This window comes from Punica granatum, chromosome 3 (assembly GCF_007655135.1).
Source record: "Punica granatum isolate Tunisia-2019 chromosome 3, ASM765513v2, whole genome shotgun sequence".
NCBI classification, from domain to species: Eukaryota; Viridiplantae; Streptophyta; class Magnoliopsida; order Myrtales; family Lythraceae; genus Punica; species Punica granatum.
Window position 1 is genome coordinate 13,098,757 of NC_045129.1, and position 24,629 is coordinate 13,123,385.

The window sequence follows — 24,629 nt, forward strand, 5'->3', positions numbered from 1 at the left end:
ATTCTAGGGATGGGGGCCTCGGCTCCGACCACCGACCCTTAATTGGGATCGGCGGCGTCCTCCCCCTGATTTGGATCGTTGGTGCCCTTTAAAGCCTCAATTCCGTCCAAATTAAAAAAAAATTTGACGTCATGCTAGAATTGTTATCAAATTGAAAGTTGGTGTGCATTTTTAAGTTAAAGAAAAATGTTTGTGCTAAAATTTTTAAAATGAAAAATTTTATTTTATTTTTTTTGGTTATTAACTCTTATCTTTAATTTACCAGGAAAAATTGTATGAGCATTTCATGGAAATTGAAATCCAAGTGACCAATGAGAGGTTTCATTTCAAACATGGTGATATGGGTTATAGGGTACCCTATTTATTATCCGGTTAAAAATAATTGTTTGAAGGATGTGAGTTTTAAATTATATGCCAAATGGGACAAGGGGAAATTGATGGTTATCGAGAAGAAAATTTGGTTTGGGGGGGATAACATTTTTAACTTTTGTCACGTAATGAAAACTCAAAACCCTCAGAAGGGGTTGGTGCAGTGACTTTAATCTACTTGACTTGAGATTGTGAAATTTTGAGTTCTATTTTTATTATGCTCCATTAATTTTTCTTCTTCCTCTATTCTTCTAGGCAAATGACTCCCCTTTGTTTAGGAAAGGAGAAAAAAAAAAGACTCGATTCAAACTAAATTAATCAGTTTATTCATTATTGAGCTTTCGTATATCAAAATATATACTAGAAAAAAAAATCTCAAAACCCCTTCAACTTCAAGGTTCTTTTTCCCTCCATGCCACATTTTTAACTCTCTCTCTTATCTGAGAGGCATCAGCAGCCCACTCATTCCACCCGATGCGCTGACCCAATATAGACGAAACACAATAAAAAGCATAGGAACAGAAGTTTGAAATTAGAAATAGCATGAAATTATTACCGAAGCGATTACATTACTAAGAGCGAGGATGAAATGTTGGATGATCGATCTACTTAATTAAATGGAAACCACCACATTTAAACTGGATAAATTAATTTTCCAAAAATAAACACACCCGAAGTTTTCTTTTTCAACCTTTGGTTTCTTCCATTATAATTGTGTTTCTTTTTCAACCTTTGGTCCGTGTCTGTACTGTCTCCGGTATGGCAGGTATTTATAATATTACTTATAGTAATTATATATCTACACTATTCTGTATCATATATACTATTATGTGTATATTATATATATTATATTTTATATATATATATATATATATCTACTAATCTATACTAATATATAAAGAGAGGTGAGACTTTTGGTCTCACTTTTATTTTCCCAAAGTATCCGTTACGTACACATGTTGATTAATAAGAGCCATTAGATGGGGGATAGAAAAGTGAAATAAAAATAATAATCACCCATTTCCACACCCCCTCTTCCCTCTCTCTCCCCTCTTCTCTCTCACTTCCTAGCTTTCTGCCGAGAGTCCGATTAGATAGCTAGAACATTTTCTTTTGAAGTCTGTCATTCAATTATATCATTTCTTTCTTTTCCTTAATCACCTACTACACAAATGCACCCACATTAATTACGGGCAAAAAAAGAAAAAGAGAGAAATGATTAGGAAAAATAAAAAGAAAAATAAGAAGGGGGACGGGTGAGAAAAATAGAGAAAGAGAGGGAGGTGGAGAGGAAAGTGAATTTGTGAACTTAGAAGTTACATGGTGAAATTACTAAACTATCCATACATAGTGGTTATAAGTAATTATTAGTGAGAATGAATCACGGACATTTTGAGAAATAAAAAGTGACACCAAAAGAGAAGTTTTGACTTTATATAATAATATAGATTAAATAACAATTTAATAGAAATCTTTTTTAATGAATAAATATACCCTAAATTTTCATATTTGTTAATACTATGCGAAGCAGAGTGATTCTCTAATATATATAGGGATGGCAACAGGAAGGGTTTGGCACGGCCAAGTCTATCCGATACCCGTGCCAATTAAGAAAAAGTAATCTCAAACCCTTTCCAAATCCGTCAGTATTTTGAAGGGAAATTCTCAAATCCTTTCCACTATTTTAACTGGTTCTCACTATGTACTCGCTTTTCGCCCACTAGCAAAAATTGTAAAAGAATAAAATTATTATACGAACTAATCATAGCATCATACTCATATAAAATAGTCTAAAATAACAATAAGTATTCAAGTACAATATATAAGTTTCGTGGCCTATATTCTCACCGTGCTTAGACATTCCCAAAATATGTGGCAAAAATTTCATAAATTTATATTGGAATGAGATATCCAAATGCTCAGACATTTCACAAACACATTGAGCTCCACTAATGAAGAGCATCAGTATCAAACTTATCAAGGAAGAATGAGCCAAGTAGCTAAAGCTGAAGGAAAACAAAGATAAAGAAAACATAAAAAGCATTCCAAATGAAAAGAAAGAAATATATGCTTACTGCTCATAGTTATAGACATGAAATAGAAATATTGAGATATAAAATTCTTTCAATAATAGAGTTCATCATTTAAAGCAAGCTGCATAGCAATAATAGAAGCTAAAAACGAAATGCAACATATCCAACATGGACCACGACTAGAAGGATATAGAGCAATCAATTGAGACGAGTAAACACTGTAAACCTAAGTTGATGACAAAGTTGCTTTGTAAATATGGATAAATATGAATGGCATTTTGGTAATTTGATTGCTTCATGGGCTTGGGACGGGTTTTAGCATAAAATCTTGAACCCTTCCCAAACCCTATAGGACTTTCACCAAAAAATCTTAAACCCTTCCCACGATCGAACGAGTAAAACCCTTTAATGACCTATCAGGGTTTGGGACAAGAAAAATACCCATTTACATAAACCCACTGCCATCCCTAAATATATACAAAGAGAGCTTAAAAAAAAACAAAACAAAGAGAAAAGTCTCTCTTCCGTCTCACTTTTTCTTTCCCAAAAAGTCCTTACAAAAATAATTCCAAATTATAACAGCCATAAGATAAGAAATTATAATTTTAAAAAATAACTACCACATCCACTTCTCTATTTTTCTCATAATCCCCCTTCTCTCTCATATTTCTCTCTCTCTCTTTTTTCCGAGAAAACTCCTTGGAATGTTTCCTTCACCCATCTAATTTTAGCCATTATAACTAGGTGGTAGCCGCACTTTGTGTGTTAATATTTTATCAATTCTTTTATAACAAAATATAAATAATCAATACATATGATGTCGAATAAATAAAAATAACTAAATACTTCCACTAATTTTAAAAATGCATACATATATATATATAGTAAATTTACCTTAAAGAAATATTATGTAAGAGTAAAGGTCCAAGAAAACTTAAGCATATAAAAGATATACCTATAAGATGAATTTTCAAGTCCACTATATATAGGAATTTTCGTTACATTGAATTTGAAAAAAAAATATCATATTTCGATGAATTTTTTTAAATAATTGAGAAAACTTTTAATTTTTCAAAAAGGCTCATAATTCGTTAAATATGATACATAAAATAAAATATGGAAAAAGTTCATTGAACCAAAATTCGAAAAGGCAAATACTTGAATCTCCTTGTTCGAAATAAAATTATTCGAGCAGTCAAAAGACGATTAATCACAAACTAACGGTTTTAAAAGAACGACCTCACATAATCACTTATTGCCTTTTATATATCTATATATAATATATAAAAATGGAAAAGCGAAATGTGAGCATTTGATTTGAGAACTCCTAACTCTTGGTCAAATGCTGTTAGTGGCGCGAATCAGCTCATTCGATAATCCACAACTCCTAGTTAATGCGTTTCTTGAGTTACTCTATTTGATGGAAATTCAAAGTAGCTTAATTGATATTCATGCATTTGGCATATATTGCTATTATATTTAATGAATGCTAGAAATATGTGTAGATAATTTGCATGTAGTAATATATAATTAAAAAATTTGAAAAATTAAAATTTTTCCCAATAATCTAAAAGAATTGTTCAAACTACGTAATATTCTCCAAGTTTAGTGTATTGAATTCTCTATAAATTTGTAACAAAATTCATTTTATTCAGCGTCCTTACATCTTGACATTGTATCTCCACTTTTCATAGGTATTTATACATATTATAGAATTACGATCTCTCTATAAGTATATTGCTTGCTTTATATGTCTAGAATATTTATTTGTTTATTGTCATCATGATTTTACTTATTTGGCTGTCTTTTTTTATGTATATATTTATAAGTTATATTGTTTATTATGTATTTTTATATAAAAGAAAAACAAAAAAAAAGTTATCGTCAACAAGCAAAAATCAACTACTTATAATATATTATTTTTAAATTAAAAAATATCAACATTTCTACGTAATATTAGATCAATTAAATTTAATTTTAAATATTGTTATTTTTTATTTTAATCTATTTATAATATATAAAAGCTGAGCAACGATGTCATGAGAGCTTCATTAGCAAACCCCCAACTCATGGTTGATTGTCCTTTCGACTGTTCGGAAAATTTAATTCTAAATTGTATATTCTTGTATTTGTCCATTTTATATTAATATTTCGTAAGTGCATTATCTCTAATCTACATATCTATCTATTTACAATATATAAAAACTGAGCAGCGATATCATGAGAACTCCATTAGCAAACTCTCAGCTCACGGTTGATCATCTTTTTGACTGCTCGGAGAATTTAATTCTAAATCAGAGATTCGTATATTTTTCCATTTTATATTAATATTTTGTAAGTACATTATCTCTAATCTACGTATGTAAAATATTGAGAAGACATTTTCTACATTCAATGTATGGAGGATATCGAAAAGTTTTTTCGATTACTCAATAGAACTCCACGAGATATGTGATTTTCCAAATTCAATGTTTTAAACATCTTATAAATAGAGGATTCGAAAATTCATTTTACATATTATCCTTTGATGTTCATGGGACTATCCACCCAATTCTCAACGGGTACAAAACTAATTCATATTTATTCCACCCAATTCTCACGGGTACAAAACTAACTCATACTTATTTCTAAATTAGTAATTATGCACTTTCCTTGAATTTACATATAACTAACAAAATATAATTTAACAACATCACACTTAACATGCGTATGATTTAACTCCGCGTACAGTGCGAGTCACCTCTAGTTAGTACTTACTGGAGGGAAAAGGAAAAAAAAGGAGAAAAAGGATTACTGGGTTTATATAAATTATAAAATTTTACTAAGAAAAACAAATATTGTTGACAAATAATTAAAACATTATAGCCCGGCCCAGTAATGGATGATCAATCAAACAGGCCCGGCCCACAAATGGCCCTGAAAGGCCCATTTACCAATGGGCAATCGCCGTTACTTCCACTAGGTTTCTTCAGATCCAGTCTAGTCTCAGCTCGTCGTCTTCATCGATTGGGACTCGCAGAGAGAGAGAGAGACAGAGAGGAGAGAAAATGGCGTCGAACGCAGCAGTTCCGTTCTGGAGGGCGGCAGGGATGACGTACATAACCTACTCGAACATATGCGCGAATCTGGTGAGGAACTGCCTCAAGGAGCCGTACAAGACCGAAGCCCTGACCCGCGAGAAGGTCCACTTTTCCATCGCGACATGGAAGGAAGGGAAGCCTGAGAAGCCCGGTAATTGTCCTCTCTCTAGAACATCCGATCGCGTTGATTTTACTGTATCCTGATTCGATTCCTTCGATGTCGGAGTCCGTGTTGAAATTGTTGGGGTTTCTACTGACATTGTGCCGATATGTGATGTGTTTGACTCTCGGGGTCTGATCATGTCACTGGAGACTGATATGAACTAATTTAGCTGTAATTTGATCCCAATGTCTGTTGTTTGTGAGTTGACTGTTGAACTGTCGGCTGACTGTTACTCAGAAATGGGCATTTGTTGCTTTGGCAATGCCTTCCTATTCGAGGCTTCGGAACGTTTAAAATTTTGTTGTTGCCAGTCGAGTTTTCTGTAGAGAGACTGTTATTGCAATTTATCAAGTTAAAAGCTTTGATGTACCCCTAAACAATAGTATAAACGAGGTGAATACGGTTCTTCAACAATGGCGCCGAAACACTTTGAGATTCCTGTAGTTCACATTTGGATTTTTCAGTGAGTTGAGGGCTGTTGGTTTGATTCTCGAGTTTCTTTGACAAATTCGGATGAAGGAACTGAACTCCTATTCCGCTGGGGGTTGTTTCTAGTTACTTTCCTCTTGACGGGGCCGCTTAGATTACAATCTAATTTGTTTTTATTTGTGGCACAATACCATTTTGCTCTTGAAGAGATTGATGTATTTCAGCATGTGCTACTATATTTCAAATGTTCTGTGATAATTCAGCGAGGCAGTAAATGAGCTGTTCGGAGCATTAACCATTATAACTTCATGTTTGTTGACATTCATCCTTTGATGTGTACTACTTGTTTCAGAACTGATCCAATGTCTGCTTTAATGTCTATAGCTTTCTGTCGATTGAGCTGAGTTGATTCCTCATCTAAACGTCTATTGAGCTAAGAGATTGATTTGTTTCAGCTTCTGCCACTATGTTTCAAATGTTTTGTGATAATCCGGCAAGGCAGTGAGTGAACGAGCTGTTCGGAACATTAACTGACCAATTGCTTTATGTCTGTAGCTTTCTGTCGACTGAACTAAGTTTCTCATCTAAATGGCCTGATGTCACTCTTTCCCTTTGTGTTAACAGTGATTCGTTCAGACACCCCAGAAGAGTGATAGAGTCATCGGATCGTCTTAAAGGAAGTCGGCTTCTTTATGAAGGTTTATCTCGTTTCAGTTCCGTAGATTTGTCACTGCATGTCTTGATGATGCCTGGACAGATGAAATTTGTACTTTGTGGATTTGGTTGGAGCTTGGAATAATGTAATCAGTGCCGTCTCATTCTCAGAATGCAGTGAGATTTTTCAACACTCCCTTCCAGAGTTGACTCAAGCCTGTTGTCCTACTGATTATACCCATTGAACATTTATCTCACGCATACCAGCACTTGCACAACTGGAAGAGCGTTTTCGACCTATCCAATACGTAACTTGCTCCTTATTCATTCACTCTCTCTTGCTTCATCTTAGCCTTGTCGTATGGTATGTGGTCATGTATTGCCTGCACCACAAGAGTTTTCATCTGCTCTCGGGTTGCTATTAGCATTAGATATTTAGACCTTACTATTCCTGATAACCTTTTCAAAGTCTCATAAGGGTTACAAAGCTCTCGATGCAAGTTGCGCGTACAACTGGCGATGTTTGCCTGGGCTGGTTGCAAAGGGATTGGGATCCTCTTTATTGGTCGGACATCAACTCCAATCCGTACCAATGTTGGTAGTCAATACAGCAATGCCCACCAACATACTGATCTGCACACATTGCTCGCATATGAGCGGCGGCTTGGACTCTGATGAAGCGAGGTTAACACTTTACGGGGAGTTACCGACTTGACCGCTCGGTCCGTGGATTAGGCTAGTTGTATTTATATGAATTTCCGCTTGTGTTTCATGTCGTTTGGCTTTTGGTAAGCATCTCGACCAGACAATGATGTTGATCCGACCACCCACTTATAGCTTTTTCCCTTTTTGGTGACCACCATGTGGGTTTTCCAACAACTACTGGTCGGATGTGGCACGAAAGTTTTCCTTCAAAGCTATTCCTTATCTAATCCACAAACTACCTACAAAACACACACAGTGAAGTTACCGGTTCAACTAGTTAAATTTTGTTATTAGTAATAAAAAGACCGCGCCGCTGCCAAGCAAAACCGACCTCAAAGGAGCACGGGCAGAGACCAAATACCGAACGAAACTAAGCCTCCCCTGGACGTAACGCTAATGGGGTTGGGGGTGTTGCAAGTTGGAACCAGCTAGATGGTCCCCTAATCACAGCTAGATGGCCTCCTAATCATGTCCTCAATTATCGTATTATAAATTTGGAACCAGTGGGAGGCTACTGCACTTTTAATCAGTTGTATTTTGGGCTAATATCCAATCTTGGGTTCGAGTCCCCTTGAGGTTATCTTTCATGACTTATCATATTTATTCATTCCTTGTGTCATAGGAATTGCATAGGATCCGGAGATTAGTTGCGCAAAACTTGGACACCGCCGGTCATTAAAAAAGAAAAAGAATTTTGGGGCCATGGCATGGTTTGTGTTGGTAGGATCAGATGCCATTAATTTTTCGCAACCAAAACATAAGCATCAGGGGAAAATAAATAATTCAATTCTAATTTTATATTGCGCACCGTACAGGTGGAAGGTTATCTAATTTTTGGTGATTTAATAATTTAAGATATCTGCACTCCTTAATCAGTTAATAGAAAATTCCTATAGAAAATAATGAATATTTTTATATGCATTCATTCAATTATAATGCCAGGAAGATAGGTAAAACCTGCAAGGCGAGCTTGAATTCTCAATATCACAGTTGATGCTGTCTCCGCTTAGTACCTGCGAATGCATCAGATCCTGATCAGGCAATCGGTCTTCGATAACGGTAGAGTGCGACAAACGCAATACGCATTCCGTAAAAAGGAGGACTTCATTAATGGCCAACAATAACATCTAGAGCACAGTGCAACACGGTATGTAATTCTTTTTTGCGATGATAAATCGAGTAATCATAAAGATTTTCTTTACCCGACTGAAATAAATTGTCCATTTTCCTCTCGATACCGTGCTCCATCGACATTACTCAGAGCGCACAACATTATATGTTAACCAAAATGGAAAAGGGAAATCAGTGAATTGAATTGACCAACAACAATATCGCGCAAAATCATCGGATCATAATTATACAAAATAAAAATAAAAATACAAAGATTGAATCGGGACGACGGCCAGCAATGAAAGGTAGAATCCCCTCCCTACCCCTTCCTTGAATGTTATTACCGCCGTCAACCACAGTCAAAAACTCCCGCAGACATCTCACCGCTGAGATACGATTACTTCCGTCCCCTCAGCCGAGTCGTCTTCTTCTTTTTCTTCTTCCTCTTCCTCCTCCTCCTCCTCCTCCTCCTCTGCTTCTCACGGCGGCGACACGGTTTCCTTCGTCTCCGTTCCCTTCACTAACTCCTCCTCCTCCTCCTTCTCCGTTTCTTAATCAGCTGTGATGGCGGAATCGTTGCTGGTTCTGTAGATATTCGGGTTTGGTCCTTAGATCTAGGAGCGTGCGAGTGAGATCCCTAGCTGATCCGATCTTGTTGGAATGGCGACGGCGAAGACCGCCCGAACGCGCGGCGCCCCGGTGAAGGAGAACGGGGTGAAGCTCGAGGAAGGCCTCGGGGTCTTCAAGTCCGACAAGTTCGACGCCGAAGCTTACGTCCAGTCTAAATGCTCTCTCAACGAGAAGGTTCCTCCTCGGCTCAACCGATCATTCCCTCTATCCCTCTGCACATGCTCGAGTTTGCACTAGCAGCGGTTGCTTGACTATGTATCTTATTTGGCGCGTGATTCTCTCCATCTCTTGAGCATACGTTGAATTGTCGTTGACGGGATAGTCAGTAGTCGGCTAGATTTCGTTTGATTGAAGTGCTCTGTTGCAGAGGAGATTCAACAAATTCAGTCGTATAGTGTATTCTTGGTGTGTGGAAGCATAATAGAGCTAGGTCTTGAACATTGTCTTGCATCGATTACTCCTCTGGTCTCTGCAGAGTCTGTGCTTGCTACAGCATATTTTCTGACTGCTAGATTTGCTCCTTTTAGAAAGGTGGCATCTTGCTTTTTTATTTGTGGAAGCTTGTTCCTTTCTGCAATCCTGCGTATCAACAGGCATGTTTAGTTTTGCAGGTCGTATTTTGTGATGTTTGCAATAGAACTATGTTGCCATTTACAGGACTCATTAGAAATTGTTGCTTTTCTTGCAGGAAATAAAGCAATTATGTTCGTGTCTGTTGGATTTGAAGAAAGCTTCTGCTGAGGAAATGCGAAAAAGTGTATATGCTAATTATGCAGCCTTTATACGGTAAGCGCTGTTGTATGTAAGCTAACATCTGTCCGAGCTAGCTAACCCCTACGAACTCTTTTATGCCCCCGACTGTTTGCTCGAGTGACTTCACCAGTGGTCTCTTGCATGCATTTTTCCTAGCTCAGATCCATTTTGAATGAGTGATATTTGTCTCACAAAATGATTACTCACTTTACACCCTGCATGAAAGTAGAAGCTCCAGTCCTTCAGTTTTAATTAGCAACAATATGTTTTTGGATATTTTGTTTTTGTTTTCTTCTGCCGCACCGAAATCCTTACTAATATAAGGGAACCGACACATTTCTTCTCACTTGATGATCCATTAATTTGATTTCTCTGATTTTGCAACTTCTCTTAATGCAGTACATCAAAAGAAATATCGGATTTAGAGGGGGAACTTTTTTCCATCCGGAACCTGCTATCAATGCAGTCTACCTTAATTCATGGTTTAGCCGAGGGGGTCAACCTTGATTCCTTATCTGTCAATGGCATTGAAGGCTCTGATGAGAACATGCTCTCATATATCGAAGATGGAGAGCCTTCAGATTTGGAGAAATGGGCAACAGAATTTCCTGATCTTCTTGATGTTTTATTAGCTGAGAGGAGAGTTGATGAAGCTCTTTCAGCCCTTGACAAAGGAGAGCATGTAGTTGAAGAAGCGAAGGAAACAAAAGCATTGAACTCAGCTGTACTCACTTCACTGCAGACAGCCATAACTGAACGCCGACAAAAATTGGCAGATCAACTTTCTGAATCTGCTTGTCAACCTTCAACTCGTGGCAGTGAACTCCGTGCTGCTATATCAGCTCTTAAGAAGCTCGGGGATGGGCCTCGAGCTCATACGTTGCTTCTTAATGCACATTTGCAGAGGTATCAATACAACATGCAGAGCCTCCGTCCATCGAGCACTTCCTATGGAGGGGCATATACAGCTGCTCTCTCACAACTGGTATTCTCTGCCATTGCACAGGCCGCTACTGATTCCTTAGCAATATTTGGGAAGGAGCCAGCTTATACTTCTGAACTTGTCATTTGGGCTACTAAACAAATCGAGGCTTTTGCTCTTCTTGTTAAAAGGCATGCCTTGGCATCATCTGCAGCTGCAGGAGGTCTAAGAGCTGCTGCAGAATGTGTCCAAATAGCTCTAGGACATTGTTCTTTGCTGGAAGCTCGAGGCCTTGCTTTATGCCCCACCCTCTTGAAATTGTTTAGGCCTAGTGTCGAGCAAGCCCTCCAAGCTAATTTGAAACGTATTGAAGAGAGCACTGCTGCGCTTGCAGCTGCCGATGATTGGGTTCTTACATACCCTCCAACTGGCACACGTCAATCTGGCAGGCTTACAAGTACTGTTGGAAGTACTACTGCCTTCCAACATAAACTTACTAGCAGTGCCCATCGGTTCAACTTCATGGTCCAGGTGAGGATTTCTCTGAATCACAGTTTTGTAAAGCATGCAAGAATAATTGTATCTAGGTCAGAATATCAGTTGATGCACTTTCTTTTCTTGACATATTTATTTTGGTCAAGTTTTATCTTAGGAGATAGTGTAGACCTATCCCAAGAGGAGCATGTCTCAAATTTATCCAGCATAAACCAAGAGACTAGTACAAGATTTTGTTGCTTTCTGAAACATTCATTTGATGCTCCTTGGAAGTTTTATTTTTTACCTTTCGTGATATTATAGTGTCATAGGTGGTTATATAAATTTTGCTAAATCAGCCACTGCCTACTGATCTTCCTGAACTCATTTTGTTTCTGTAGTTATTTAATTCTGTTGATTGTGGAGAATTTTTTTCTCAGCTTTTTACTCGAATATCATTCTTTAAGATTCTTTGGGTCGTCAATTGGTTATGATCTTTGATTTTTATTTTATTGATTAGCGAGTCCCATTGTTTGTTCTGATGTATGCTGCTTGCTCATGCAGGACTTCTTTGAGGATGTAGGGCCGCTCCTAAGTATGCAGTTGGGAGGCCAGACACTGGAAGGTCTTTTCCGAGTATTCAACTCTTATGTGAGCATGCTCATCAAAGCCTTACCTGGTTCAATGGAAGACGAAGCAGATTTTGAAGGCTCTGAAAATAAAATTGTACGATTAGCAGAAACTGAGACCCAACAGATTGCTTTGGTCGCAAATGCATCATTATTGGCCGATGAGCTTCTCCCTCGTGCGGCGATGAAACTTTCGCCTGCGAATCAGTCTTACTATAAGGATGATATGCACCGCAGACCTACAGATAGACAAAATCGTTATCCTGAGCAAAGAGAGTGGAAGAGACGGCTTGCTGTATCAGTTGAGAGACTGAGAAATACATTTTGCCGTCAACATGTTCTCGATCTCATTTTTACTGAGGAAGGAGACAGCCATCTTACTGCGGATATGTACATAAACATGGACAGAAATGCTGATGAGATTGATTGGTTCCCGTCTATGATATTTCAGGTATCTCTCCGGTATATTTCTTTTCAACCGAGGAAGTAAATCTGTCTTCACAGATCATTCTATGGACAGAGGAAGACCCAAAAGGAAGTTGCCTAGATGGCTCTTTTATGTGTTAGGTTTTTTTGCTTTTACTGTATTCGGTGGTTTGACTATTTGTTGACTCTGTGGCAGGAACTTTTCATGATGCTTACTAGGATTCACAGTATAGCCTCGGAAATGTTTGTGGGCAGGGAAAGATTCGCAATATTGCTATTGATGAAACTAACTGAAACTGTTGTCTTATGGCTCTCTGAAGACCAAAGCTTTTGGGATGACATTGAAGATGGGCAAAGGCCACTAGGACCTCTTGGCCTGCAACAAGTAACTTAACTACCGACTTCCTCTTACTCATTCTTTTACCATATATATAGTGATGATATCTGCTCATGACTCTTTCTTTGTTTATGCAGTTGTACTTGGATATGAAGTTTGTCGTATGCTTTGCTTCCCAAAGCCGGTACTTATCCCGGAATTTGCAAAGGGTTGTGAATGAGATCGTATCAAAAGCCATAACAGCATTTTCTGCCACAGGAATAGACCCGTACAGGTATGCAACTATGATGGGCATTTTGCTGTGCTTGTTTTGCTTTGGTATGTCTATCATGGATAAATCAAACACTGGTTTTCCTGGTTATAATCTTTCTCTGCTTTTGTTCAACAGCGTGCTACCGGAAGATGACTGGTTTTATGAAGTTTGCCAAGAAGCAATCGAACGGTTGAGTGGTAAACCGAAAGCCATCAATGGGGAGAGAGACCTCAACAGCCCGACCGCCTCTGTTTCAGCCCAATCGATCTCATCAGTCCGATCTCATGGAAGTTCCTAGGAACAGCTGCTCCGCATCTGTAAATTAGAAATTAAACGAAAGGAAAAGAAAAAAAAAGTTGTCGGATAGTCATTGATAGGGCAGTTTCTTGTATTCATATCAAGCAGTTTTCCCCTCATAATTCTTCTGCATTTTCTTTGCCTCGTCTTAGATTGTAGATTGATGAGACTCTGCCTAGGAATTCTTTTTATGGTGTCTCCAGAACCTGAGATTGTATATCTTAATTTCACTACATCCTTGTAATATTCTTTGATACTATGTTTAATTTCAAGGAGTGGAAAAATATTCATTAAAAAAAACAAAAACAAAAGGCTAACTTATTTGCTCATGCTCTGGGCATTTGCATCTAACAATTGGTTCACTACCGACCTCATATTGGGTCTCTTGCTCGGGTCTGGCTCGACGCATCTGAAAGCGATCGAGAAAACATCTTTGACTTGTTCCATAATGCCCGAATCGAAGAACTCCTCAGCAAGGCCCGAATCAACAAGTCTTTTGATGTATCTTGTTCTATTCCAGACCGACCTAGCCCAGCCAACAATATCAGTGCCCTCCTCAGTGAACGAAGGATCCAATGCTCTTTTCCTCGTGATCAGCTCGAGCAGCAACACCCCGTAACTGTACACGTCGGACTCCCTGGTCTTCGTAGTCATGAATGCATTTTCTGGTACAGAGAAATTGAAAATCACTTTTAAATTAAATTGTCGACAAGAAAATGAGTTAGCATCTTCCTAGTTTTGAAAAGTGGCAATGAGACAGTGTATTAGACTACTGGTGCATCTGAGTTTCAGAAAGCTACAACATGTGAATGAATCGATTCAATCATCCAGTTGAATGAAATATCAAAGAACCAGTAGTATCTACAAGAACTGCTTTACCTGGAGCAATATAGCCGATTGTTCCCACAACGGACACAGAAGGTGTTGCAATAGAAGACTGATCGAGTAGCTTAGCGATCCCGAAATCAGATATATGAGGATTCATCTGAGTCCAAGAGTATGTTGTTGGGCTTTATGTCTCTGTGCACCACAGCGGGGTCGCAATCGTGATGGAGATACGCCAGTCCGTGAGCTATCCCCAAAGCAATCTTGTACCGGACACGCCATTCCAAGTCAGTCGGTGGATTCTTCTCATGTAAAACTCCATGTAAACTACCAGCCTCCATGTAAGGATACAGAAGCAGACCGTAGTCCTTCCGGACCCAAAACTCCTCCAACTTGACCAAGTTCCGGTGTCTCAAAGCTTTCACAGTCTGAATTTCCCGAATCATGCTCATTCTTCCTTGCCTGGGCCCTCCAAAGACCAGTTTCTTCACGGCATAGACATTGTTCGGGCCCAGAGAAGCCTTGAACACAGTGCCATGAGCCCCTTTTCCTATGATGTACCGCTCATTTAGGTTCTCTGTGGCTTCCATCACTTTGTTTAGGAGAGAAGACGGGCCGTCCTGGGCAGAAATCTCGGTGTCTTCGTCTGGTTTTCTGAACAACTTAGTCAAGCAAACCAATCCAACGAGCACAATAATAACAAAGAGAGATGAAAACAGTGATATCACGACGATATCGACTTTTGTGAGGCCCTGTCTGTTTCTCCGATTGTCACAAGGGCTGAGAACGGAGTTTCTCGGGCAAATGGAGGAATTTGAGGATAGACAATTTACACATAGGCCAGGATTTCTCAAGAAGGAAGACGGCGATTTGTTTAGTATGTCCCATAGTCTCTCCGGTACGGGACCTGTGAACAGGTTATAAGAGATATTGATCTCAGTCAGCGAGTGAAGATTTCCAAGAACTGATAGACTTCCTGACAGGTTATTAGTGGAAATATCAAGCCTCTGTAGCATGATGAGACTCCCGATCTCCGTTGGAAGTTGGCCTGATAAAGCGTTATTGCGCAAATCCAAATCATACATTAGACTTTTCAGTGTGTCGATCAAATCAGGGATTTCACCTTTGAACATATTTCCACCTACTTGTAGCACCGAAAGCTTCTCAAAGTCGGCTAAGAAAGGTGGAATTTCCCCTGAGAAATGATTGCCTGTCAAAACCAAAGTCGATAAGCTGGTCAAGCTCCTTAGACTTGAAGGAATCGATCCATTAAAGGAATTGAACCCCACATCGAACTTCTCCATCAGAGTGCAGTTGGAAAGCTCCGCTGGAAGTGGGCCTTCTAGTACATTGTGGGAAAGATTCAAAGATTGAAGATTGTGAAGATAGCCCAATTCCAATGGTATAGAACCCGTGAACTTGTTGGAGGACAGGTTAATGCTAGTAAGATTCTTACACTTTCCGAAGCTACGGGGAATCGCTCCAGCTATGGAATTTTTGCTGATGTCGATGAAGGTAAGATTCTGGGCACCACCAAAGTCGGGCAGAGCCCCAGTCAAGCTGTTCTCCTTAATGATTAGCCGTGTTAGACTGGGACAGCTTCCGATACCTGAAGGTACGGAACCCAATAGTCGGTTCAGACCAAGGTCCAGCACCTTCAATTGCTTTCCTCGGCAAAGATTGGGCGGAATAGTACCTTTGAAGCTGTTATTGGTCAAATCCAATTCTGTCAAGCTGCTGTTAAATCCCAAACCCTGAGGGATGATTCCGGAGAAATTATTGTTAAACAAAGTAAGGTTCTTCAACTGTCTCAGTTCAACTATCTTGGAAGGCAGCTCACCGAATAGATTGTTGTTATACAGAAGCACACTCTCGAGGGTCTGAATCCTCCAAATGCGAATCGGGATTTCGCCGACCAAGTGATTGGAGAACAGAAGAAGGCCTTTTAATTTGCTTAGTCTCCCCAACTCCTTTGGGATCTCCCCCTCAAGCTGGTTTGCGTAAGCCTCTAGCCTTATCAGTGACTCGCAATTTCCAAGCTCGGGAGGAATCTTCCCCGATAACTGATTCTGAGAGAGATAAAGACCCGCAAGCTTAGGTAAACGGCCCAAGGTGGACGGGATATTGCCAGTGAGGTTGGCGCTTACTGCAGCTAACAATGTTAAGTTACTGCAGTTGCCCAATTCCGGAGGAAGACCTCCATTGAAACCGTTGAATGACAAGACCAAGGATTGCAAATTCCGGCAATCTCCCAACTCGAAGGGGATGTTGCCCTCGAAATGGTTCTCGCTAACGTCCACATTGACAAGGTTCTTGAGATTTCTTATACTTTTCGGTAAGACTCCTTGGAAACTGTTATTGGTCAGGTAAAGCTCCTGCAAGTTACTGCAGTTTCCAATGGAGTCTGGGACCATACCCGACAACCGATTGCTCCAAACCCACAGAGACGAAAGCTCGCTCATGTTCCCCACATTGCTGGGAAGCGAACCGCTAAGATCATTCAGGTGAAGGTACACAATTTCCAATCGGGGGATCTCAAACAACGAAGGCGGTATCTTCCCCGAGAGCGAGTTGCTGTACAAGCTCAACAGGAGCAAATTCTGCAGGTTCTTCAAGTCACCCGGGATTTCTCCCGTGAACCCGTTACTGGAAAGGTCCAAGTACTCGAGACCACTGCAGTTGCCCAGCTGCGGAGGGATTTGGCCGGTAAAGTAGTTGAAGCTAAGGTCAATGGTCTGCAACTGGGACAAGTACCCGACTTCGGATCGTAACTGACCCGAAACTCCGGCACCCGAGAGGTTCAGCGAGAGCACGGCGGAGTGGTCACTGTTGCATTCCACGCCTACCCAGCTACATGGGGTGGAATCAGAAGCATTCCAGGTGGAGCTCAGGGAAGGAGGCATGGTTGTCCAGTGCCTCGAGAGGGATAACAGAGCGAGCCCATCGGAGCTCAAAGAAGACACCGAGACAGCGAACCCCAACAGATGGAAGAGAAGTAACGGCAAGAAATGGCTGAAACCGAGCTCCATCGACTACCCGAAATGACGAATATCAGAACTTTACTCACCTCAACTCAAGAAACAGAGCTTGAGAACCTCTTCAATGGTGGGAGCAGAAAAAAACATGGCTTCCCAAGAGCTTCACAGCTCACACAGTTGTTCCATAGGATGCATAAGCTCTGTGTTGTGTGTGAAAGGGTTGGGGGAGAAAAGGGGCTAAAAGCAAGGAAGGGGTGGAGATGTTAAATGCAATGGGACCGACAGAGGAAGGAAGGAAGGCAGGGCAGAGCAGAGCAGGGCAGGGCAGGGCAGGGCAGGGTGGCACAGAGACAGAACAACAGATTTCATCAGATAAAATGCCTGTTTGGGGTTTTTATGGGATTTTCCAAAAAGGTTCTGGAAAGGTAGATTGAGTGGACCCCACGCGTTCTCGAGCAGCAAGCAGCAGTCAATTCTCGTCAACTCTCAACTGAAACCTTGGACTTCCCTTGAACCCGACTGGATTATCTATCAATCAATTGCAAGTTCGCCATATCATGTTGTACGTTGTAATTTTATCACCAGCAACTAAGGCCATTTTACCTTTTGGATGATCTTTCATCGTCGAATTGCTCGCTCGATCACGTGTTGTACGCTATAATTCAGAGAGTGCCTGCACGGAAGCAGCATATAATTTTACTCAATTGATAATCAATCACCTCTTCTTCTTCTTCTCCTTCTCCTTCTTCTTCCTCTTCCTCCTCCTCCTCTTCTTCTTCTTCTTCTTCTTCTTCTTCTTCTTTTTTTTTTTTTTTTGCCTTTTCGGGCTCCGAGTTATTCACTAACCAGCCATCTTGAAAGTAGGGACTAGGGAGTATTATAATATGTGCATATACTATTTCGAAAGTGCCACATTAAAGTATTTGATAGTTGTGGGTATTATAATAATAGAGATAATGGAGGAATTTGGTCTGTTAGAATTAATGTCTGTCCGAGGAGAGTCACCATTGTGGGTTTCGAATTGTTGAGCAACTCTTTTTTTTTTTTTTGAAATAAGTAGCACTTTATATTATCCATCACTCAAAAAAGTCTTTACAAGAAAGTCTTGCAGGAACATCATTACTTTACAAAACCCTTTAAAAAATGTATCAATAGTTAATTTGTTATTGTTATCAGAAAACTTGCTTCAAAATGTTTTTTTTTAGATATAAATAAGATAAGATATTTAATAAATCTTAGAATAGTCTCTAAAAATATTGATGATTGAAAACCAACGTGTCAGCACTCGCAGGTGATGGTCGGTGATGAACGGTAGTACCATCAAATTATGGTAAATTTAGAAAGTTTTGTTTTCGAAACTATGAGAAGATGCACGTCCTAAGGGGTCGAGTTTAACTGTGCTCGCGTGCAAGTTTAAAAACAATTTCCTGAAAAATATTATGAAAAATCCCTGCTAAACACAGTAACAATTTAATTTTCAATTTCGGGGGGAAAAAAAAACCAAAATGACTGTCTAATTTTCAACTTGAACTAAAAGTTGCTTGCAGACAATGTTCCTTTTTTTTTTTTTTGATAAATGCTTGCGGACAATGTTGAAAATGTCAATTGGAACACGATTTTCTGTTCACACCACAACCTGCGAGCATGTCCCGCCTCATGTTGCCCCCAATAAGATCGCTCACTTGCTTTCATGAGTTGGTAAATTACTCCAGCGAAATAAAATATTTTACAGATATAACACTTTGGTATAAAAAAAATTTTTAGTAATAATTTGATACAAAATATTTTAATTTGTTATAATCAATTACATTCCGTCAACGGTCTCTTAACATAGTTAGCAAGTGATGATGTGACAGTTGACGTTTCAAGAGTATCTGACGTGACCCAAAAATTAAAAGTGAAAAATTAACTTTTAAAAATAAATTAATAAATTAAATTGAAATTAAAAAACTCAAATTTAAAAAAAATTAACCTTTTGTATTAAATTGTTAAAAAAAAAGTTTTTGTATCAAAATGATAGATCGATAAAACATTTTGTACTGCTAGAGTAATCTACCCTTGAGCTTCATGGAAAAGCAATAAATTGACAGATAGAAATAAATTCCCTTTCTTCATTAATAAGAAAAGATGTCATCAATGGATGATTTATCACGATGGGCGAACGTTCACCAATCCGTATCACTTTCCCATACCATTCTATAATATATGTAGGCGTGCAGTCAAAAGGGAGTAGTTTATCGTGCAAGAGCACTATTGACTTATATATATATATATATATATATATGTATGTATATATTGTTATTATTATTGGCCACCCCGTGCGATATGGGTTTCACATATTGGCCTAGGTCGATGCTAAAAGTTGTCAGCGTGCATCTAGATGTGCATGTCCAATGCCGTGACATCGACAAATTTTTTTTAAAAAAAAATGGTCTTCAAAGAGCCGATTTTCTTATTACATTTATAGCAAATTTGTCGGGAAGAAGATGCCATTCATGACTGTGTCAACATAACGTGCCATCCATTGTGGTCCACCTCAATGAAGAATCCTACCTAGTGGAGATATGGAAACGGGAGGCAGGAGGAGGCATCTTCATTTGGCATGGGATGGGAGTAACAACATGTAACACAGCATTCTCGGGAAGGGATGATCGACGATGACATAGCGGCTAACGAACATCGTGCGACCATGGTACTTGCAACTCGACCTCCATTTCCAATGCCTCGTGTCATGATAAACTCATGCCCGTGAGAAAATCTCATAGTCCAACTCCAACTAGTCTTTTTGTTAACATTTGCTCCACCAATTTTATGCGAACAAGAGGAGTCTTCACAGCTGCAAGCTGATGTGGTGGTAAGGTTATTTACCTAACTGTGATACTTGAAGATCGTTCTGCTCTTGACGCTCACATATAAACGCTACACCAACACACGTTCTCCAATTAGCAAAGGCTCGCATAATATTAGATCCAGTAAATGATTCGGACAGTGACCACCACTCCCGCATCACAAACTGCACCGCTTGATCAAGGACGATGGGAATTTGAACAGCCTCGAGTGATTTGATCATAGAACCCGTAAATCGACAATGTGAGTAAAGTATTTACTTTAGATCGGCTTTTGATGGTAGAAGTTAATCAGGGCATTATGCCAAAACACGAAAAATCTGATAGAAGAGCAGAGAACAGATTGAAAGTTCGCAGGAAAGAGCTCGGGACGAGAATTGTATGTAATATGTATTCATCTTTACTCGATTGTATCTTTTACAACTGTACAAACTACAGTAACTGTCTAATGGTTGAGGCTGTTGAGAAGGGAAACTCTTGCTTTCACCAAGCACCTGAAAATGCTTTCAGAAGCCTCCTCGATTTCCTTGATGCTCGACTTTAATGCTTCTGCTCGCGTCTGCCTGTTGTTCACTTGAACATTGCTTGCTTTGTTTGATTTCAGAACCAGCAGTAATTCCAAATCCAAGTGTTCTACTTCATTAGAAGCCTCGCACAATACATGCTTAGGGGAAAGTGATTTTGAAACAAGAGACCAGCCATTGGATCTCACCTTTGGCCTCGAAAGAGGAACTTGGGAGAGTCTCGAACACCGAAATGCTCATTCTCTCAACATCTCTCAATATATTAAGAGTGGCTTCGTCTTGTGAGTCCTGGTCCAGGATGTTTTGCTTCTTCATCTTCATTAAGCCCTCAAAACAGTTCGAAATGAGCTTCTTCATCTTCTTTCTCAATGTAAGGTAGGACTCTATTTCTTTCATTGAGCGGGAGTCCACACCAATCCTCTGAAGAGATGACTCTAATTCCTGGACGCTTTCCTTCGTCTGGAAAAGAGAGGACTTCATGGACAGTCCCACAAACATCCGATGTCCTTGGGATGCCATCCAACAAGTCCTCAACGCATTTCCTGTGATTCTGGTTCAAAAGAACATCTAGGGTGGTAGATAACTGAAGCCAGTCATCCACACAATCATATAGATTTTTTAGGCATCCCAGCTTCTGACACATTGATGAAGCTGAAGTGGATGTTGCTTCCGATGATCTGAGCTGAATAAACTGCTCCTTGACGCTTGGGGTTAGAGGGTGAGTACTCAAAGGCAGGCTTATTGAGCGGAGATGGCACACAAAAGTCTCGACTTCTGGAAACATTTTGAGAAATTTCTGATCTCACTGCTGTTTGATTTGCAAATGGATTCTGAGAGAAGTTCTTGGAGCCAAAACCTGATATATATATATCCTATCTATAGATAAGAGAGAGCCATCGAGGCATTTACTGTCATGCCATGGGATCATCAGACAGAGGAGCAACAATGTTGTCAGTTCTGGATCTCACAGATAAGTATGGATAGGAAAGGCATAAGAAAAATTTTAGTATCGACCCACATGGGCTATGTGCCACTATTTGTCTCCAGAAAAGACAAGTATAAGCTTGATTTTGGTAATGCAGGAGGGGATACAAGGGGAATATTTTAGCTCTTCATGCTCGTGGTCTTATAAGAAAGGCCTAACAGCCAAATCATATAGATGCACACGGAGCAATTTGCAGCCATTTTTCTCAGACGGGAGAAATATTTCTTGATTTTGATAATGCAACTCAAGACAAGTTGAATCTCAATAGCTGTGAGCTCATGTTATGAGGTTATTATCAATAGTTTATTTCTCTGAGAATGCTTTAGTTTCTGATAGACTTGTCCGAAAGAAAAACAGATTATACAGAGTTGTATTATTATGCTCTCTCCCTCTCGATACCGAAGACAGGTGGAGATTCAAATAACACACAGACGAGCATCTTTTCTCTGTACCTCCGAAAACAGAGAGAACATCACCTGGCACATCAGACGAGCTCGAAATATTATTCCAGAAGTCCATTTGTTTTGCTGCACGCGCTCAAGGTTTCTCGACCGATAAGATTATCAATTTGTTGTCCTGAATTAGTTGTCAGCTTCAGGAAAAGACGCAGCTCCAGTGAAGTCCGAGTAATGTTTCAGCCAGTTGTCACAGAATAATGAATAGATTCAAAATAATAGGAACGTAGTAGCAACTTCATGGATTCTTCTGATCTCGATTGAAGTATTTGTTTCAGAAGCTCGTACGGGAGATGGGAGTCAAAGTCTGATAGAATATTTAAGGAGAAAGGTATTGATTTAGTACTCACTGATTACTCTTGCGAAACTGTCTCAATACGTTACGATATTGAGAAGTGAAACTTTTGTTTTCACCAAACTCCTATAAATGCAGTCTAAAACATCCGCGATTAACGAATGCCAGAGTCTATTGCCTCCACCAGCTTCTGTACATCGTGTAATTGAATATTATTAACTTTGCTCAATTTTAGATGAAACAGTTTGATGTCCCAGTCTAGTGGTTTGTTTTGCATTTGATACGCCTCTTCACAAATGCTTTGTCAACAACACTTTTCGAAACCAAAGACCAGCTGTTGGGTTTCGTCTTTGGCCTAGAAAGACATAGAAGTGGGTCTCGAACACTGAGATGTTGATCTGTTCAACTCCTCTTAGTACGAGAAGAGTAGCTTCATCATCCTGCCCATCCTTCTTTCGAGATGTTCTGCTTCTATGTCCTTCTCAAACTCTCAAGAGTCATAAAGACAGATTTTCCGTTCCTCTTTCTTGTCATCAACAGAACTGCTGTATTTCCACTGGTCTTACAAGCAATCTGATTCTTGGAACAGGTCAGTTTCTCTTTGGGAAAGAAGGTCCAACCTGATCCAATCCGGAAGCAATTTCACGAGACAACTCCAAACACAATCTACCAAGCATATAACCATAATAAGTCATATCACAAAACATGGGTTTCTAGCATCGTTTCCAGCACGAAAACCGGTGTTTAATTGATTGCAGTAAAGCTTGTGGTTAATCATATGAAGAGACGACGACCGCTCCTCTGAGCCCTGGTAGCAGAGTTGCTCATTGTTTGGAGCCTTTTCCCATCTCCTGATCTGTGGATTGATATTAAACTATTTAAGTACTAAGCTCATAGTGTCCTACTTCTGCCCTACCGGCCTTGGAATACTAATGAAAGCTCAGTGCATCAGTATCAAGGCAGTTCAGAAATCATATCAGTAGAAAAGCAATTCAACCATCGCTTCCCTTTCCTAATTTCCCTCCACAACAAAAATTCAATCTCAAACTGTTCCATTTGTAAGCAGCAGTTGGAGTAGCGGGGGAAAGGTTACAATTACAAGACAAATTACCGTTCTCCATTTTTCTCATTGTTTGAACTAGGGAATCAATGAAGCGAGACGAGACATTCCGATGCCCTTTCGGGTTGCGATTCGACATAATAGATAGATCTCTAGGCCCTCTCTTTGGCGTATGTATGTGGCTGAACCTCTTGTATCACTTGTTTTGCTTTTTGGTTCGTAAAGAATTTGAAATAGTCCAAATTTCTTAAGAAAGGGAAAATTTTAGAGCAAGAAAATTAGGACGTCAAATACGGCAAAGCTTTCGGTTATTATTCCATTCCAGCGAAAAGGAGTACCGCTTAAAATTTATGTACTCCAAGATCATTAAGGAGAAGTCAGTCTACTGCAACCAGCTTTTGATACTCTTCCCCGAAAATTGCTTCGAGCATGATAGATTCCGGGTTAATCTGTCCATTGTTGTCAAGGAATATCTTGATCAAGCCTTGAGAAGCCACTAACTAGGGCAATGCCATCCTGGTCCATGCACACGGGGGTCAACCTCGAGGCCCTCAGGTTCCAGAACACAATCTGCGGGACCGCGTCCTCATACCCAGCCTCCCTGAACTTTCTCTTGATCACCAGATGGTTGGTCTCCCAGGGGTTCTTAGACGCCTGATCAAACTCTATGTCACTGAACACAAACACCCGCTTCACAATCTGATCCGAACTCAGCTTCCTGTTCTTCGCCACCTCGAGTATCAGATCAAAAACCTTCTGGAAGTCCATGTTGTGCCCCCTGTCCATGTCCCTCACGAACCACGACTTCTCAGTCAGATCATCTCCCTCGACCAAGTGAAACTGAGGGATCTCGCTGAACGTGATCACCTTCCCTTTCCAGGGTTCTTTGCTCAGCTCCGATGCAAGGATCCCTAGCGTGTCCGAGACCTCCATAGGGCCTGCCTCCATGCTAAAGTATGCCTCCATGCTGCCCGAGATGTCACACACTGCAATGCAGTTCTCAAGCTTCCTGGCCTTGAGCAGGTCCTCCACCATCCTTTTCCACTGGAGCTCGGCAACTTCTCTACCATTAGGGTCGTCCAGTGATTGGATTATCTCGTGTGGTAGGAGAGCCCCAGCAGATATCCTAGCCTCTCCCGACTTCGCGTTCATGAGATATTCCGGAAAGTGCTCCTCGTTGTGCTTCATGGGCTTGTCTCAATAGAGCTTCATTGACATGGAAGCCTCCCGGTTATAGGAGGAGGAGGATTTTTTTTTTTGTTAGACTTGATCAACAAAATATATATAAGGACAGGGAGTGATTTTTTTCGGCGGGTTGTGAGGAGAGACTTTAACTTTGAGAGCAAGGAATAATAATTTTAGGAAAAAAATTGCTATCATTATATAATGTAACTAGG

The 24,629-nt window shown here is 39.8% G+C and overlaps 4 protein-coding genes across 4 annotated transcripts; 2 read left to right on the forward strand and 2 right to left on the reverse strand.

Moving 5' to 3' along the window:
* The first annotated feature begins 5,375 nt into the window (after positions 1 to 5,375).
* LOC116198458 (ATP synthase subunit epsilon, mitochondrial) lies at positions 5,376 to 7,028 on the forward strand. Its single transcript, XM_031528607.1, has 2 exons — positions 5,376 to 5,633; positions 6,699 to 7,028. Exons 1-2 carry the CDS (start codon positions 5,450 to 5,452, stop codon positions 6,725 to 6,727), a joined length of 213 nt encoding a protein of 70 aa, XP_031384467.1. The 5' UTR covers positions 5,376 to 5,449; the 3' UTR covers positions 6,728 to 7,028.
* Positions 7,029 to 8,913: 1,885 nt separating this feature from the next.
* Positions 8,914 to 13,530, forward strand: LOC116199744 (exocyst complex component EXO84B). Its single transcript, XM_031530214.1, has 7 exons — positions 8,914 to 9,347; positions 9,862 to 9,959; positions 10,326 to 11,379; positions 11,887 to 12,402; positions 12,574 to 12,762; positions 12,852 to 12,988; positions 13,103 to 13,530. The coding sequence occupies exons 1-7, from the start codon at positions 9,204 to 9,206 to the stop codon at positions 13,263 to 13,265; spliced, it is 2,301 nt and encodes a 766-aa protein (XP_031386074.1). The 5' UTR covers positions 8,914 to 9,203; the 3' UTR covers positions 13,266 to 13,530.
* On the reverse strand, positions 13,338 to 17,690 carry LOC116199743 (receptor-like protein kinase). Its single transcript, XM_031530213.1, is given in 4 exon segments — positions 13,338 to 13,929; positions 14,144 to 14,247; positions 14,249 to 15,299; positions 15,546 to 17,690. Coding segments are annotated over 4 exon segments (3,075 nt in total). The 5' UTR covers positions 17,119 to 17,690; the 3' UTR covers positions 13,338 to 13,582.
* A 6,004-nt stretch (positions 17,691 to 23,694) lies between these two features.
* On the reverse strand, positions 23,695 to 24,420 carry LOC116200398. The gene has a single exon (XM_031531244.1). The coding sequence runs from the start codon at positions 24,418 to 24,420 to the stop codon at positions 23,695 to 23,697; it is 726 nt and encodes a 241-aa protein (XP_031387104.1).
* Positions 24,421 to 24,629: the final 209 nt, after the last annotated feature.

Bases quoted from the DNA above. Each gene is read 5' to 3' on its own strand.
- LOC116198458 (XM_031528607.1), top strand. From the start codon at position 5,450: ATGGCGTCGAACGCAGCAGTTCCGTTCTGGAGGGCGGCAGGGATGACG. The intron at 5,634-6,698 runs GTAATTGTCCTC...TTGTGTTAACAG, and splicing joins AGGGAAGCCTGAGAAGCCCG to TGATTCGTTCAGACACCCCA.
- LOC116199744 (XM_031530214.1), top strand. From the start codon at position 9,204: ATGGCGACGGCGAAGACCGCCCGAACGCGCGGCGCCCCGGTGAAGGAG. The intron at 9,348-9,861 runs GTTCCTCCTCGG...CTTTTCTTGCAG, and splicing joins AATGCTCTCTCAACGAGAAG to GAAATAAAGCAATTATGTTC. The intron at 11,380-11,886 runs GTGAGGATTTCT...TTGCTCATGCAG, and splicing joins GGTTCAACTTCATGGTCCAG to GACTTCTTTGAGGATGTAGG.
- LOC116200398 (XM_031531244.1), bottom strand. From the start codon at position 24,420: ATGAAGCACAACGAGGAGCACTTTCCGGAATATCTCATGAACGCGAAG.